Below are 16637 nucleotides of genomic sequence, written 5' to 3' on the forward strand. Positions count from 1 at the left end.
ATGATCTATTGGGACTTCATCAAGATAAAAAGCTTCTGCACAGTGATGGAAACAATCAACAAAACTAAAAGGCAGTCTATTATATGAGAGAATATATTTGCAAAGGACATCTGATAAAGGGTTAGTATTCAAAATCTATTAAGAACTTATAAAACTCAACATCCAAAAAAACAAATAATCCAGTTAAGAAATGGGCAGAAGACATGAATGGACACTTTTCCAAAGAAGACATGCAGATGGCTAACAGACACATGACAAAATGCTCAACATCACTCATCATGATGGAAATAAAAATCAAAACCAAGATGAGATAGAGATACCACCTCACACCTATCAGAATGGTTAAAATAAACACAAGAAACAACAGGTGTAGGCGAGGATGCAGAGAAAGGGGAACCCTCTTGTACTGTTGGTGGAGATGCAAACTGGTACAGCCACTCTGGAGAACAGTATGGAGGTTCCTAAAAAATTGAAAATAGAACTACCCTATGATCCAGCAATCGCACTACTAGGTATTTATTCAAAGGATACAAAAAATACAGATTTGAAGGGGTACATGCACTCTGATGTTTATAGCAGCATTAAAAACAATAGCCAAACTATGGAGAGAGCCCAAATGCCCAACAACCGATGAATGGATAATTTTGGATGGATAATGGATAATATGTACAATGGAATATTACTCAGCCATCAAAAAATGAAATCTTGTCATTTGCAACAACATGGATGGAGCTAGAGTGTGTTATAGTATGTGAAATAAGTCAGTCAGAGAAAGACAAATACCATATGATCTCACACTTACGTGGAATTTAAGAAAGAAAACAGATGAACATATGGGTAGGGGGAAGAAAGGAGAGAGGGAAACAAACCATAAGAGACTCTAAACAATAGAGAACAAACTGAGGGTTGATAGAGAGAGGTGGGTGGGGGATGGGCTAGATGGGTGATGGGATTAAAGAGGGTACTCGTTGTGGTGAGCACTGGGTGTTGTATGTAAGTGATGAATCACTGAATTCTACGCCAGAGACCAATACTGCCCTGTATGTTAACTAACTAAAAAGTTTTTTAAAGCCCCCACCCAAAAAGTAAAACCTGCTAATTTTAACTTTTAAGAACATAAGATAAAAATTAAGGAAAAAGGACAGCAAAGCTAATGAGAGGACATCAATATTAAATCCTTCTGTTTTATTAGCTGAAAACATTCTTTTATTCTGACCAAGTTATTTCAAATGTTGTCATCTATGCTCACACAGACATATTATTACCATGCCTTAAACTGGAATATAATTAGACGTTTACCTTTGCACACTGGTGGAGGATGGCTCCACTGTCTGTTGGCCTGGCACTGTGCCTTTGTTGGCCCTTGCATAACATACCCAATATTGCAAGAGAATGTCACCACATCATTAAAGTTGAATCCATTGCCACTTGTTCTTCCATAAATTGGACTACCAGGGTGACCACAGCTAACAGCTAATAGCAATGGGTGGGGGAGAGGAGAAGCACAAAGCAGAATATTTGGTTATCAGTTATCACATGACAGTTACATTGAATCATTTCAAACGAAATGGAAAGAAGACCACTTTTATGTGAAAACATATTTAAAGTACTTTTACTATTGCAAGGGAGCAATTTAGAATGCTTTCAAAATAGTCTAATAGAATAGAAATATTATATTAGTAAAGAGACAAATATTTATAATTGTGATCATTTCATGCTAGTGGTACAGAGATGTTTAAAGTTTCATGGTGTCTTTCATTCTCTCTCTCTCTATTTTGTTTTTTTGTTTTTTTGGACAAATACTGTAATTCAAAGAAATCTGGGAATGCTTGAAGTTCATGTCACTAGTTAGAAGCAGAAAGGAATGAAACTGAACCTATTTTCCTTTTCTAGTTAAGTTTAAGAATGGAAGGTCCATAAAGGCAGTTTTTTGTATTTAATTTTGAAATAGTTTCGTATTATTTATACAATTAATTTTTATGAATAGTAGATTGGCAAGCAAAGTGTGCTTGAAGAATTAATGTGACTATATAAAATAAACAATAAAAATACTGCATGATGTAGCAGCATTCTCCTTACTCTTTTGAGATACCAATATGAACACTGTAAACGTGTTGATTTTACTGGCTTATTTTCTTCACAATTGATACTTGATAATTTAGCACAATTTTGTTTAGAAGTAATGTATCAATTAGATAAATTATTTAAATGTGTTTAGGGTTATAGTTCTATTCTAGATTTTATGTACTGCTAGGCTTTTCCCAAACAACTGTATTTCTGTGAACTGTTTTACTGCATCATCTCACTCTATTAATCAAAGCAACTCCAGTAATAGTGCTTCATAACTGGGCACAGTGAAAAACCATAGTCACTTTCAGTACTTTTGAAATGACCCAAGAGCAATTATTTTTCAGCTGTATTGTTAATGTCAACCTACTCATTTGGAAATTTAACTGCATCTTATTCTTGTTAAAATTATCAATAAAGAAACCAGTTTTACCCCAAGGGCCAATTTTCTTTTATAGTCTCAATTACTCAACAAGAAAAACAGTGGTATTAGTTGGCTATGCCTGAATATAGATGAAATGGAAAAAAATCTAGGACAGACCCAAGCATAATGTGCTGTCTTTAAATCATCAGTCTGTGTGAATATGCACGTGCACACGCACATACACACACACACCCCTTAGAAAAGCAATATTAATTATTAACTCTATGGTCCATTATTCTATTAAATTTCAACACCTGGAAGTATTTTCCATGAAACTAGAACTTTAATAAATATGTTTTGTTTGAATAAAAATTTGACAATGAAATCTATAAATATGGATGTAATTAGTCACCGAATAAATGAAGTATTTCCTGTGAATCCATGCTAAAAGTCCCATGCATTATTTATCTGAAGCCTCCAGAATGTCTATAGTATGATCATAAGATGTTATAATTACAGCATATTTACAGGTTTATTCTCATTTTCTAACACCAATTTTGATATAAATGTCAGTAAATGTGGATGGAAATGATCAGGAGAAAGAAAAAATACGGAACACATTGATAATTGCCTTTCTAGTCCAAAATAAGATAGACTGTGATGTGAAATACTGTGTACTGATGGAGATTAAATGGATTAAGCAAAGTAAAAGAATTTTTAAAACTATAAGTAAGTAAAATAAAAGTATTGAATATCAATATTCAATTCTATTCTTACTTTTGTGCTATTACATTCAAATTAAATGCACAGTGGGCAAATCTATGCCATACACATAGAAACCACAAAGCACAGGAGCTGTATTTAAAAAATAATAACAAAAAACTTTTATTTTACATCCCACTTTATTCTTCATGTGAGATGTCATAAGTAAATTAACTTAAAAGGTCAGATAGATATCTGTTGAACCAGTGAGAGATATTATTGAAACAATTCCCAAATTACATAGTGTTACACAATTTCATATGAATTTTAAAATAGTGAAAAGAGTGCTGTAAAACAAAACTTTAAATAGATTTTAAATATTTCATATAAACTTTTATGAAAAAAATACTATAATTACATCAGCTGTGTATATGTAATCTTGATGGATTTAAGAATAAGATGGATTTTGAAGCTAAAAGGAAAGATAATTATAAATACCTTTAACCATTCACTTTATGTATAATGGAATTAAGGCCTAGAGAGATTAAATGACCTGCATTAGCACATATAATTAGTAATGGAACTGAAATGAGAACAATAGTTCTTCATATCATGTCTAACAAGTTTTTTCCCCACTAATTACACTCCATCAAGATCTGATTTTGATATGACAGCCACAGCATCATAATTATTAGAAAAAAAAATATCCAAAGTATTTTCACTATAAAAAGTTTCATAATATCACATTATGAAAATACTGATGCTGCTGCACATTGGTCTCAAGGAATTAAATCCTTGTAAGTTAACATTTGTCAAAAATATACCTTCCACATAAGAATATGCATTTATAAATATTGTATATTCATATTAAATACTAGAATAGCTGAACTTAATTTCTTGTCTTTATGATAAAACATAAATAATAACAGACATTCCAATATTTTCTTCCACTTTCTTGGTTTTATGGATGGTTTTATGTGTGTGTTTGTTTGTGTGTGTGTATCTTACCTAAGAAAAAAATATGGGTAGTTATATGAGACCAGAGGCTTCTAATTACTTCTGTCATGCTTACTTACGCACACAGGATGGGAGCTGACCAGACCAATTGTGATCCTGTTGGCATATTCTTACTGAAGAACCAATTAATCGAAAACCAGGATTACACTGATAAACAACTGTGTCTCTGTATCCATAATTTTCTCCAATGACTTGACCATTCACAATGAGCTCTGGAATTCCACAGTGACCCGCTGAAATGGGTCAGAAAGTAATATTTTTAATATTGTGATTTAAGTTTTATTTTTGTATTTATATACATATATAACATTACTAAACTTTTAAAGTTTATTTATAAATAATGCAAACATGATAATATGACATAAAGACAACTACAAGATACTCAGCAAAATGCCAAATATTTGGGATTTAAAAGAAAATGTTATTTCTAGTAACACTTGGGTCTAAAAGTAGTTAGAAAACATTTCAAACTGTGTAGAAATAAAAATATATCAAAATTTAAGGAATGCAGATAAATCAGTGTTTAGTGAAAAGATTTATAGTGTTAAACACTTTTATTGGAAAGGAAAAAAAGATACACAATCAATGAGTTAAGATTCCACCTTAAGAAGAGGAAAAAGAAGAGCAAAATAAAGCCAAAGTAGATGAAAGGATGTATTGCAGATAGTTACCGAAATCAAGGAAATAGAAAATAGAAAACCACAGAAGACATTACTTAAGCTAAAATGTCTTTCTTTAAAAATGGCAAAAAATTTGCTAACCTCCTAGCTAATTCAATCTAGCATACACAAAAAAGAACAAAATTACCAATAACAGAAATGAAATGATACTACTACAAGCTTAGAGAAATTAAAAGGATAAGGTAATATGAAGGACAGTTTTTATGCCAATACATTTAACAGTTCAGAAGAAAAGGGCATATACCTTAAAAATTATATACCAAAACTAACACAAGATAAAATAGAAAATATGAATAGTCTTTCATTTATTAAAGTACTTGAATTTTTTTTTTTAGATTTTATTCATTCATTTTAGAGATAGAGAGGAAGAGCCTGTGTATGCACTCATGGGGCAGGGGAGGGGCAGAGGGGGCAGGAGAGGGACAAGCGGACTCCGCACTGTGGTGGAGCCCAATCTATTACATGTCCCGGGGATCATGACCTAAATGAAAACCAAGAGTCCCAAATTCAACCTATTGAGCCACCCAAATGTCCCCCCCCCCACACTTTTTTTTTAAATAGGCTCCACACCCAGCATGGAGCTCAGTGTGGGACTTGAACTCATGACCCTGCGATCAAGATGTGAGCTGAGATCAAGAGTCAGATGCTTAACCAATTGAACCACCCAAGCATCCCCAAAAGTACATGAATTCTTAAACAAAATCCTTCCCACAAAAACCACTCAGGCTCAAATGTTTTTACTGTTTTAACCAAATATTTAAGTTAAAAAAAAATATACACACTCTTACAAAATAGAAAAGAAAGGATTACTTCTTAATTTGTTTTATGAGGTAATCACAGCCCCAATAGTAGAACTGGAAGACATTAAAAACCAATATCCATCATGAAAATAGATGCAGAACTCATTAAAATTTTAGAAAACCAATCTAGAAACATACATAAAATCAACCACTGTAATTTGACAGAGTGAGATAGTGACATATTAATAGAGTGAAGGGGGAAAATATGATTACTTCAATAGATGAAGAAGAAGCATTTGGCAAAATTCAGTACCAATTCATGCTGAAAACTAACAACGCATTTAGAATATAAGGGAAATTTTCAACCTGATAAAGACATCTGCAGTATTATGATTTATAGTAGGAAGTATGCATTTGGTCTTGGTCCCTGTTTCTGGCACAGAGCTCCTAAAACTCTTGGAATTTCCTAAATGATAAGAGAAAAAAAAATGTGTCTTGTTACGTTAATGAGGTGGCTTTGAGATCTCACCTAAGTATGTAGGCTGGGTGCCAATGGAGCCAACCATATGATTAGAAGGTTGGACCTCCAGGGAGGAGAGAAAGACTAGAAGTTGAATTAATTGCCAATGGCTAATGATTTAATCCATCATGCCCAGGCAATGAAGCCTCCATAAAAAACCAAAAGCACAGGGTTCAGAGAGCCTCTGGGTTGGTGAACACAAGAAGATTTAGGAGAGTGGGGCCCTCAGAAAGCATGGAAGCTCCGCACCATTCTCACATACTTTGCCCTATGCATTCCTTCCATCTGGCTGTTCCTGAGTTACATCCTCTTGTAATAAACCCGTATAGTAAGTAAAATGTTTCTCTGAGTTCTGTGAGCCACTTAAGCAAATTAATCAAATCCAAGGAGGGGGTCATAGGAATCTGTGATTTAGAGCCAGTCAGAAGCACAGGTAATAGCCTGGGCTTACGACTGGCATCTGAAGGGGGAATGGAAAGCAGTTTTATAAGACTGAACTTTTAGGGGCACCTGGGTGGCTCAGTTGGTTAAGCATCTGTCTTTGGCTCAGGTCATGATCCCGGGCTCCCCACTGAGTGGGGAGTTTCTTCTTCCTCTCCCTCTGCCCCTCCTCCAGCTTGTGCTCTCTCTCTCTCTCTCAAATAAATACAATATACATTTTTAAGATCATTTATATACTTGAGAGAGAGAGAGAGAGAGCACAGAGGAAGAGGGCACAGAGGGAGAGGGAGAGACTCCCTGCTGAGCAGAGAGCCCTACTTGGGGCTCAATCCCAGGACCCTGAGACTAGGACCCAAGCCAAAGGCAGATGCCTAACCCTCAAATAAATAAAATCTTTAAGAAAAAAAAAAAAAGACAGAAACTTTAACCTAAGGAATCTGATGCTGTCTCCAGGTAGACAGTGACAGAATTGAGTGGAATCATAGGAAACCCAGTTGGTGTCCAGAGCATTGTTCATTGAGAATTGAGTCTCCAGATGCCAAAAGACATCTAAGAAAAAGCTCCAGTTAACATATTTACCAAAGAAATACTGAATTCTTCCTTCCTCACGTAGGGAATAAGACAAGGATGACCACTCTCACCAGTTCTATTTAACATTGTTTTATTGGCCCTGTGCAGTGCAAACATTAATACAAAGGAAGAAAGAAAGCATAAATTTGGAAAACAGAAAAGTAAAACTATTCTAAGCTCAGATGATACATATGTGGAAAATCCAATTTTAAGAAAATCCTAAAACTAATGATTTAGCAAGTTTTCAGGATACTAGATAAATATTTCAAATAATTATATTTTTATATATTAGGAACAAACAATTAATGTGAAAATGTAAATTAAATGAAAAAATGTAATTAAAAATGAACAATTTCACTTATAACATTAGAAACACATTAAATATTCTCAGGAATGATTTTAGCAATAGACATAAATGATCTCTATGCTAAAAATACAAAATATTGCTATTGCAAAAAATTGAAGACCTAAATAAATGAATAAATATACTAAATAGAGTATGCTTATTAATGTCAAAGATTCAACATTGTCAGATGCAAATTCTCCTCAAATGATGTATGGATTCAATGTGATCTAATCATAATCCTACTAGATATTTTTAAAAATAAAAATTGATAAACTAAGTCTAAAACTTGTATGAAATTGGAAATATACACAGTATCCAAAGTTATCTTGAAAATTAAGAAAAATTTGGAAGATATACATACAAAATTTCAAGGCTTCTTATAAAACCTATTCAACAAATAGTGCCAGATACCCTTCTAGAAAAAAACTAAACCTCAATTTTACATCATTCATTATACATACAAGAGCAAATTAAAGATAAATCCTAGATATAAAAGTAACTCCAAAAACTATAAAACTTCTAGAAGAAAATATGAAAGAAAATCTTTGTGACTCCTAGCTGAGTACAAGTTTTGTAAACAAGACACAAAAAGCAATAACCAGAAAAGATAGACTTTAAAAAATTTAAAATTTCTGCCTATTAAAAGAAGAAATAAGTAAGCAAGTCACAGGCTGCAAGAAAATATCTATAAAACACATAATAATGAAGTCCTTACCACCAGAATATACAAAGACTCCTATAGTTCATAATAAAAGCCAATTCAATATAAAAAATACTTCACCAATTCACAAAGGAAAATTTACAAATGGCCAAAAAGCTCAAGAAACTGTACTCTATCAGTAATCATCAAGACAATGCATATTAAAATGTTATAAAATACCTTTATGCACCCAATGGAATGGATAAAATTAAAAGACTGGCTATACCACATGCTGGAGAAAATGTGAGACAAGAACTCTTCCAGGAATTTTACTCCTAAATCTTTAAGAAAAATGAATACATATGCCCACAAAAAGATTTTTACATGAATATTCATTGCACCTTTCTTCATAATAGCCCAAAAACTGGACAAGGGTCAGGTGTCTATCAATAGGGGATTGACGAACATGTGGCATATTCATATAATGGAATTCTATTCAGCAATTAAAAAAATAGTGATACACACACAACAACATGGAAAGAGAATGAAAGAAGTCTTACACGGTATATAATTTAGAATTCCAATCGTAAGGATTTCTAGAAAGGGAAAACTAACATATGGTAAAAAAAAAAAAAAAAACAAACAATTATTGTCTCAGGGTTGGAGGGAGCTGCAGATTGGCTGTACAGGGCCATGAGGAACCTTTCCAAGATAATAGTAATATTGTATAACTACAAAGTGGTTTAAGTTAGACAGTTACACACATTTGACAAAACGCATCTCATTTTGTGTTTATGATATATACATTCCACTGTATACACATTTTGCCATGGTAAAAAGGAATCAAGAAAAGTAAGCAAATATTAAACTCTTGATAATGATATGCATGCTGAAATGTTAAGCAAAAGAGTAAATGAATTCTGCACGTTACTTTTAAGTACATCCAAAAAAATGAACTGATGGATTGATAGAGGCTTGAAGGATAGATAGATATGTGATAAGCAAATATGACAAAATGTTAATTGTAGAATCTAGGTGGTAGGCACAAAGACACCCACATGGCAAGTGTCACAGTCAAGTGTTTCAACTGAAAAACTGAAAAATTCATAATAAGATGCTGGTGGACTAGGAATAAATGCACTGTATTTAGAGAAATGATCATAAGCACATACTAGTGGCCATTATTAGCCAAAAGTGTCTGTGGCTATAAGAACAAGTTTTTTGTGTTTTTTTTTCAAACATGAGAATGACTGGACTACATTAATCCTTAAAGTCAAGTTCAAGGATAAGATTCTAGGATTTGCTTGTTTGGCAATTGCATTTTCTTTCTACCCACATCCTTCGGAGTTTATATTAGATGTCAACACTACATCTTCTGCAATGGATGGTGATGCTGTCTTCATAGACTGAGAGGCAATGTTTTCTTATAAATCTTCCTGTTATATCTTATCTCTTCAGAAAACAGAATCAGGATTCTAAACAGGTGAATAAAACCACCCTCTATATACAATATTCAATAAATAATACACAATATACAGTAACAGTTCATCAGGGCAGAGAGCCATAAAATATAGCATTTCAAATTTAGATTACATATACATTTTCAAGTTTATATGTAAACTAAATAATCTGTAATTGATATCTGCATAACCAAAATCAGTTTGGAACTATGAAAAATATTTTGATTATTTAATCCTATATAAATATATAAAGGCTTAATTTTGTACCATTTTTTTATATAATAGTCTTATAGCATATTCAAATATACATGCTCTTATAAAGAAACCATTTTTGCTAGGCTTCCAAGTGTACTTATTAACAAATATACTTGAGAGGGGAAAAAAGGATTTTAATCAAAACCTGTGGCTATACCTTTTTAAGTTTTAAATAATGATTGCATTAACATGAATATGCTCAAGTTATAAGCAAAACAATATGTATCTAAATTGTTAAAGTATAGACTTTTCTGCCTTGCCTCATATTCTTAAATAGAGTAAATATTTATAGACAAAACACTGTCCCATCTAGCAATACCCTGGTTGATAATAAACAATGATACTTAAATTAGTAAACAAAAAGATTATCTCTTGTTCCCAACAGACAAGTGAATAATTATTAGAAAAATTTTCATTATGCTTAATTCAGTACTTGCTGTCATATCTTGAAATCATTTTGGAGAAAAATAAAGCATAAATCATACCATTATCTTAATATTAAAAAATTTATTGAAGTCTTTGAAAAAAAGATAAAGCATAAATCATTATATTCTTTTAATAATAAAGGAGGAAGGGCAAAAAGAACTAGCTAGTTCAGTTTCTTTAACTGAACAGTTTTTTTTATAATGAATTAAAAAACCCTAAGGGGGAAAAATCCCATTTGCCTAAAATCAGGTTTGCAAAAATATATTTTAAATAAGTTTAATAGAAAGTAATATTACACACGTTAAAATCTTATGAAGTTAAAAGGGAGAAAGAGTTTAAATGCGGAAATCGTTTTTCTCCTTCGATCATTACCTTAAGCAAATAGGTGAAAGGAGAATTGACTATGGTTTAGAATGAATTAACTTCTACAGTGATTAATCCAGCTGAGTATGCAGACATATAATTTTCAGCAATTAGTTTTCACCTTTTTATTTTCACATGCCTGGAGGAAAATGTGTCTCTCCTTAATGGCATAAGATTCTCATTTGAAATACTAGTTGATTAACTTTAAGGGTTATCTGTTTAATAGCTTTTCTACCATGAGACATTTTTAAAGTTAAACATTTTCTGGTTAGCATCCTTACTGAGTCAATATAAATGATCATCTCTTGTTATGGAAAAAGAGCTGCCTCCTTTTCAGAGGTGGGGGGTGGGGGTGTGTTGGTTAAAATGATTCAAAAAGTCTGTACCTAGGCATCTGGTTTCAGATCCACTCCAAAGACCTGAAGAAAGGCATTCCCGTACTGCAGAGCCCACAAGCATGAATCCGGAATCACAGGTAAAGATGGCCGTGGAGCCATACGAAGTTTGAGTTCCAATCTTATTTCCATTTGGAGGTGTAGGTAGTTCTCCACAGGAAATAACTTGAAAACAATAAAAAAATAAAAATGCTTAGAGACATAGTCAATGTGCACTTATAACAAAACCATGTTTTTAACACTTTGAATTCTCTATGATCTGACATATTCACAACTGAAATTGACATTTGTAAGACATTTTGAATGAGTGTGAAAATGCAGAGAAAATAGATGACACAATTTAAAATCTATCCTCTTTGAGTTCTCTTAAAATGTTCTGAGGGACAGCAACATGTAATGAAGCTACTTTTGCATCTTTGCTTAGCCAATCTGATCACTCAGCAGGTTGTCATAAAAGAAAAAAAATCACAAGGTGAAGGATTTCCATCCTTTTGACTTACCTGAGCCAAAATTTCCTCTTTAATCTGAAACAATGCTAAAAGAGTACAGGAATACCTCACTTTATTGAGCTTGGCAGATGTTGCGCCTTTACAAATGGAAGGTTTGTGACTGCCCTGCATTGAGTAAGACTATCAGGGCAATTTTTCCAACAATATTTGCTCACTTTGTGTCTCTGTGTCATATTTTGGTAATTCTCACAATATTTCAAATTTTTTCATTATTATTATATTTGTTATGGTGATCTGTGATTACCACTCACTGAAAGCTCAGATGATGGTTAGCGTTTTTAGCAATAAAGTATTTTTTAATTAGGATATGTACATTATTTTTTAAACACAATGCCATTATAGACTACAGTATAGTGTAAATATAACTTTTATATAAGCACGGGAAGCCAAAAATTTTATTTGACTTCCTTTATTGCAGTATTAGCTTTATTAGGGTGGTCTGGAACTGAACCCACAATATCTCTGAGGTATGCTTGTAATTACAAGTAATTTTTGTTGAGATCTCCACAGTTTATAAAGAAATATACATGTAAAATATGATTTGACTTTCAGAAAAACCATTAGATAGAATGATATTTCACATTTTGTTTGTAGGTTTTAAAAAACTAAAAAAGAGATTGACTCACTAGGTCATTTAGAACCCAGCTCTTATGACTCCTTCATATTTAAAGAGTGCAAATAAAATGTCTTTCTTGAATAAAAAACAATAGTGGATAATGTTTATTGAGTGCTTATTTTGTACCAGACACTATTACTAGTGCTTTAAGTTAAGTAATTCTCAAAACAACTCTATGAGGTAGGTGGAGTCACTATCTGAATTGTATGGACTAGGATAGGAGCACATAGTAGTTAAGTAACTTTAATAAGGTCACACAGCCTATAAATAGCTAGATCAAAATTAAAACCGAGTGGTCAAACTCCAGAATCCAATACTTAGCCACCAGCTTACAGTGCTGACTTTCAGATCTAGGCTTTAGGTGTCCATTAGGCAGACAAAGAGAAAATTTGCAAACTTTAAATTGTTGCATGTAAAATTTTAAATGTAGTGATTGTTTTGAACCAATCCCTCAACAACACTTTGCAGTAGCTATACTATTTATTAATATTAATAATATTAATATTTATATTATTTTAATTTAAAAGATGAATAGAGAATCAGCAAAATCACTATTCTTTCCATTTTTCTCAATGAAATGCTATCTTAAATTCTTTGTCTTTCCCCCACTCTTACCTGTAGGCAGGGACCTCATTTTATGTATCTCTTAAACCCTTCAACATCATAGATGATCCCTTAAACCCTTCTACATCATCACAAAAGAACAAGACAAACATTTGTTGAATGCCTGGTTAAATTAAAGATTTTATTGTAGATAATTTTTTCATAGCTCCTTGAAATTTCTCTATCCCATGTGCCTCTATAATGAAATAATACTGGAAGAACAATGAGGCTAGAAGCAAAGAAAACTCCTAGGAGAAAATGTGAAAGAACAGGGCAAAAATTAAAAAATATAGATGCCATATTTTTAGAGTATCACAATTATAGTTTTGACATCTATTTTTGAGATTTTAATTCATCAATATGATTATCTTACAAAAGAGGGAAACCCCCTTATATGGATATTAAAAAATAGTTTGCAAAATAGAATATTCATCAATAAAATAATAGTAGATACTCGCATACTTATTACACAAAGACAATTGTTTGCTGTGTTGAAATTCTTAATAATCATAATCATAATCCTATTTAGACTTCTGATTCTTTTATTAGTTTATTCATAAATTATGAGTGTTTATGTCATAAATGCCAGAGTTGTGTTGGGCACAAAATGAAAAGAATGAATTTTCAGCCTAGCATATTTCCTGGCACAAAGTAAATACTCAATAAATGTAGGGACTTCATAATATTTCACCTGAATGTCCTATGTTCAGTTAACTTATCTATATCAGATACTGGCAATTTATATAATAAGAATGCATGGAAATAGAATAACAATATGTTCAATTTGATTCAATAAATATTGAGGTCATGCTGTGAATCAGGTTCGAGCTGATATTTTCAAGATAACATACCATTAAATCTTTATAATAACTACAAGGTAGGTATTATTGCAATTTTCTGGCTTAAGAAATTTAGGATCAGAGAAAATGAACATCATATAATATAGTGATTAAAAGCCAGAGGGTATAGTCTGACAGCTTGGATTGAATCTCATTTCTCCACCATTTATAGGTTCTGTGATTTGTGTAAAAATTATTAAACCTGGGGCTCAGTTTCTTTTTTTGACAAAATAAGTATAATAACATCAACTACTTCATAAGATAGGGACTAAACAATAAATGAATTAATACACGTAAAGGGCTAAAAGCAGTGCCTGCCTGGCAAGTTTTAAGTATACAATAGGCATTATCAAGTTATTGTAGTAAATGATAGACTTAGAATCCAAACACAGGATTTCTGTATCTAAAGCCGATGCTTTTTTTATGAGCATTTACTAAAAAAAAAAAAAAAAGTTAATAAAATTTTAAAATTTAATGAGAATAAATTGTCTTTTTAATAATATTATCTCATTATTGCTCTAGTGTGTTTGGAAAAGGAAGTGACCAAACAATTCAATCAAGTGAGGAGAGTATGTGTCGTAATGAGCACTGGGTATTTATATAAGACTGATGAATCACAGACCTGTACCCCTGAAACAAATCATACATTATATGTTAATTAATTGAATTTAAATTAAAAAAAGAATAGCTTATGAAATAAGTTTAGCTGAGTGGATACTTACTTTGGCAATATGGTCTTTCATTTCTCCAACTCCAGGTACCATTAGGAAGACATTCAATAGAAGCAGGACCTAGCCCATGATAACCAGGATCACAGCTGAAAACTACCTTAGTTTTGTATTCATAATGGGAGCCATTCACAATTCGCCATCTTCCATGTTCCAAGGTAAAGGAATTGATGCTTGGACATGTAACAACTATACAATAACCAAGAACATAAATGTTAATCAGTCATGTCTGTTCTACTTCTTAACTGTATCTTGTATCTATTCCATCCCCTACATCACCACTACCTTAATTCATTCACTATTGTGCCAAAGTCCTTCAGCATTTTTAAAAATTTATTTTTCATGTTAATCTTTTCCAGTCCCCCAGCTCTATGGTATTGCTGGCAGTTCCTTGAATATGTTATACTATTTCACACTTCAATGTCTGTGTACATATTATTCTATTTACCCAGTATCTTTATTACTGCCTTACCTCTACCCTCTTCTTTCTTTTCTTTCTTGGATATTATCATATCCAAATTTATTCCTTAATACAGAAAGACATGAAATGTATTTTAGTGATGAATCATTCCAATTATATTAATTTGTTAAAATTTTCTCTTTTCTTTGAAGCTGATTTAAAAGTATTCTTTTTGAAATCTTTCTTCCCAACTTTTATGAGATACAAATGACAGGATGTAGGAAAAAGGGAACCCTGGTACAAGTTGGTGGAAATGTAAACTGGCACAGCCATTATGGAATATATATGTAGAGCCAATATGGAAGATCCTCATAAATGAGAAAGAGTATCCCAATCTTTTGATTCAGTAATCCCAATCTGGGTATACATCCAAAGGCAATGAAATCAGGATCTCAAAGAGATATCTGCATGCTCATGTTCATTGCAGCATTGGTCACAATAGGCAATATATGGAAACAACATAGTCTCATTAATTCAGAAATTTTGGAAGGACTGTATTTTGAGGAAATCTGTTTTATGAGAATGGTGTTTTTGTGCAAGAGTTGTGTTATAAACTTTGGCTAATTCAAAACTTACTCAACATAAGATAAACAGAAGCATGATTCAATACCTATGTTAAGACTACACATAATTTAACAACTTTCATTTTAAATGAAATAACTAAGTTGAAATGTTAGTATTAAGTGATAAGAAATAAATGTAATATAGAGACAAAAAACCTTATTTAAGCCAACATTTTCCAATTCTTTTGCTACCAAATATTTTAACAGAATTATTTGCTGTCACCATTACATAATATTCATTTACCTATTAAAGTAGTAATGAAAGCAATGGAAATATTCTAAGTGGAAGTAACCTGAAGAATACTGATGGAAGTTGAGGTTATGGATCATCTTAGCAACATCTTTTGTCCTTATAAAAATCAGAGCTGAATGTATTCGAATATAATTTTATTAATTATAAATCTTTAAATTTGTTTAAGGACATATACAGAAAGTACATGTTGACTGATGGATGAATGTTTACAAAATCAGTGAAACTGTGTTATGTAAAATAAAATTCACTTTAATTTTTTGACATAAATATTCTGGAGTTTATGTCCTTATACTGTCTTCTAGTTGTTCATGGTACAAGACAGCTTAATTAACTTTTATTTCCCTCTTAGACATCACATTTCACTTCAGGGATTAGTTCTAAAATTTGAACAATACATAAACTTTTAAAGCATACAAGATGCCAATAGAAACACAAATGATACCATTTCCTTAACACACATACCAACACAGCGAGGGGTCTTGTTATGATTGCTCCAAGTTCCATCTGATTGACATATGGCAGTGGTAAGTTCCTTAGACGACAATCTATATCCATCATTACAAAAATAGGTAACTCGGGTTCCTACCAAGTAGTCTGTTGTGAGTATTCCTCCATTTGTTGGAGCTTTAGGAATCCCGCAGGAAATTGCTAGAATGAATACATGTACAAAATCATAGAAACAGAAAAATACTTAATTTAATAGATAAGTCTCTTAAATTGTAAAGCATGTAAAACTATTTGGGATTTTATTAATTCCTCTGAAACAATTTCAGAATATCTCCTAGAAAGACTTTCCTGAACCATAACTTTTTGAATAATTTATTTCAAACTCCTATTGAATGCGTGTTTTTTTTTTGTTTTTTTTTTTGATTGGTGAATCCATACATTATTAATGCTTTATTTCTGGGTTTCTTACTTGGTTTCTTGTCAGTGTGTGCATGGTTATCAGCATTCATATAAATTATATGATAATGAAAATTGGATAAATATAGGGTGTATCTAGGGCTAATCCATAACTGGGCCATCACATAACAAGTTTGGTCAATTAATTTGACAGATAATTATTAAAGATTATAAAGG

The 16637-nt window shown here is 32.1% G+C and overlaps 1 protein-coding gene across 7 annotated transcripts in view; it reads right to left on the reverse strand.

Annotated features, from left to right (window-relative positions):
• The window catches only part of CSMD3 (CUB and Sushi multiple domains 3), a 1192082-nt gene that overhangs the window by 57364 nt on the left and 1118081 nt on the right, over positions 1-16637 (reverse strand). For all 7 annotated transcript variants that reach the window (XM_032415697.1, XM_032415696.1, XM_032415695.1 and 4 more), the window contains 5 exons: positions 16020-16205; positions 14276-14470; positions 10978-11151; positions 4210-4383; positions 1300-1473 (listed from right to left, as the gene is read on the reverse strand). In XM_032415697.1, coding sequence (XP_032271588.1) covers positions 1300-1473; positions 4210-4383; positions 10978-11151; positions 14276-14470; positions 16020-16205 — 903 coding nt within the window. The remainder of the gene's footprint in view (positions 1-1299; positions 1474-4209; positions 4384-10977; positions 11152-14275; positions 14471-16019; positions 16206-16637) is intronic.

The sequence above is a fragment of the Phoca vitulina genome, unplaced genomic scaffold, assembly GCF_004348235.1.
Source record: "Phoca vitulina isolate PV1807 unplaced genomic scaffold, GSC_HSeal_1.0 scaffold18, whole genome shotgun sequence".
Classification (NCBI taxonomy): Eukaryota; Metazoa; Chordata; class Mammalia; order Carnivora; family Phocidae; genus Phoca; species Phoca vitulina.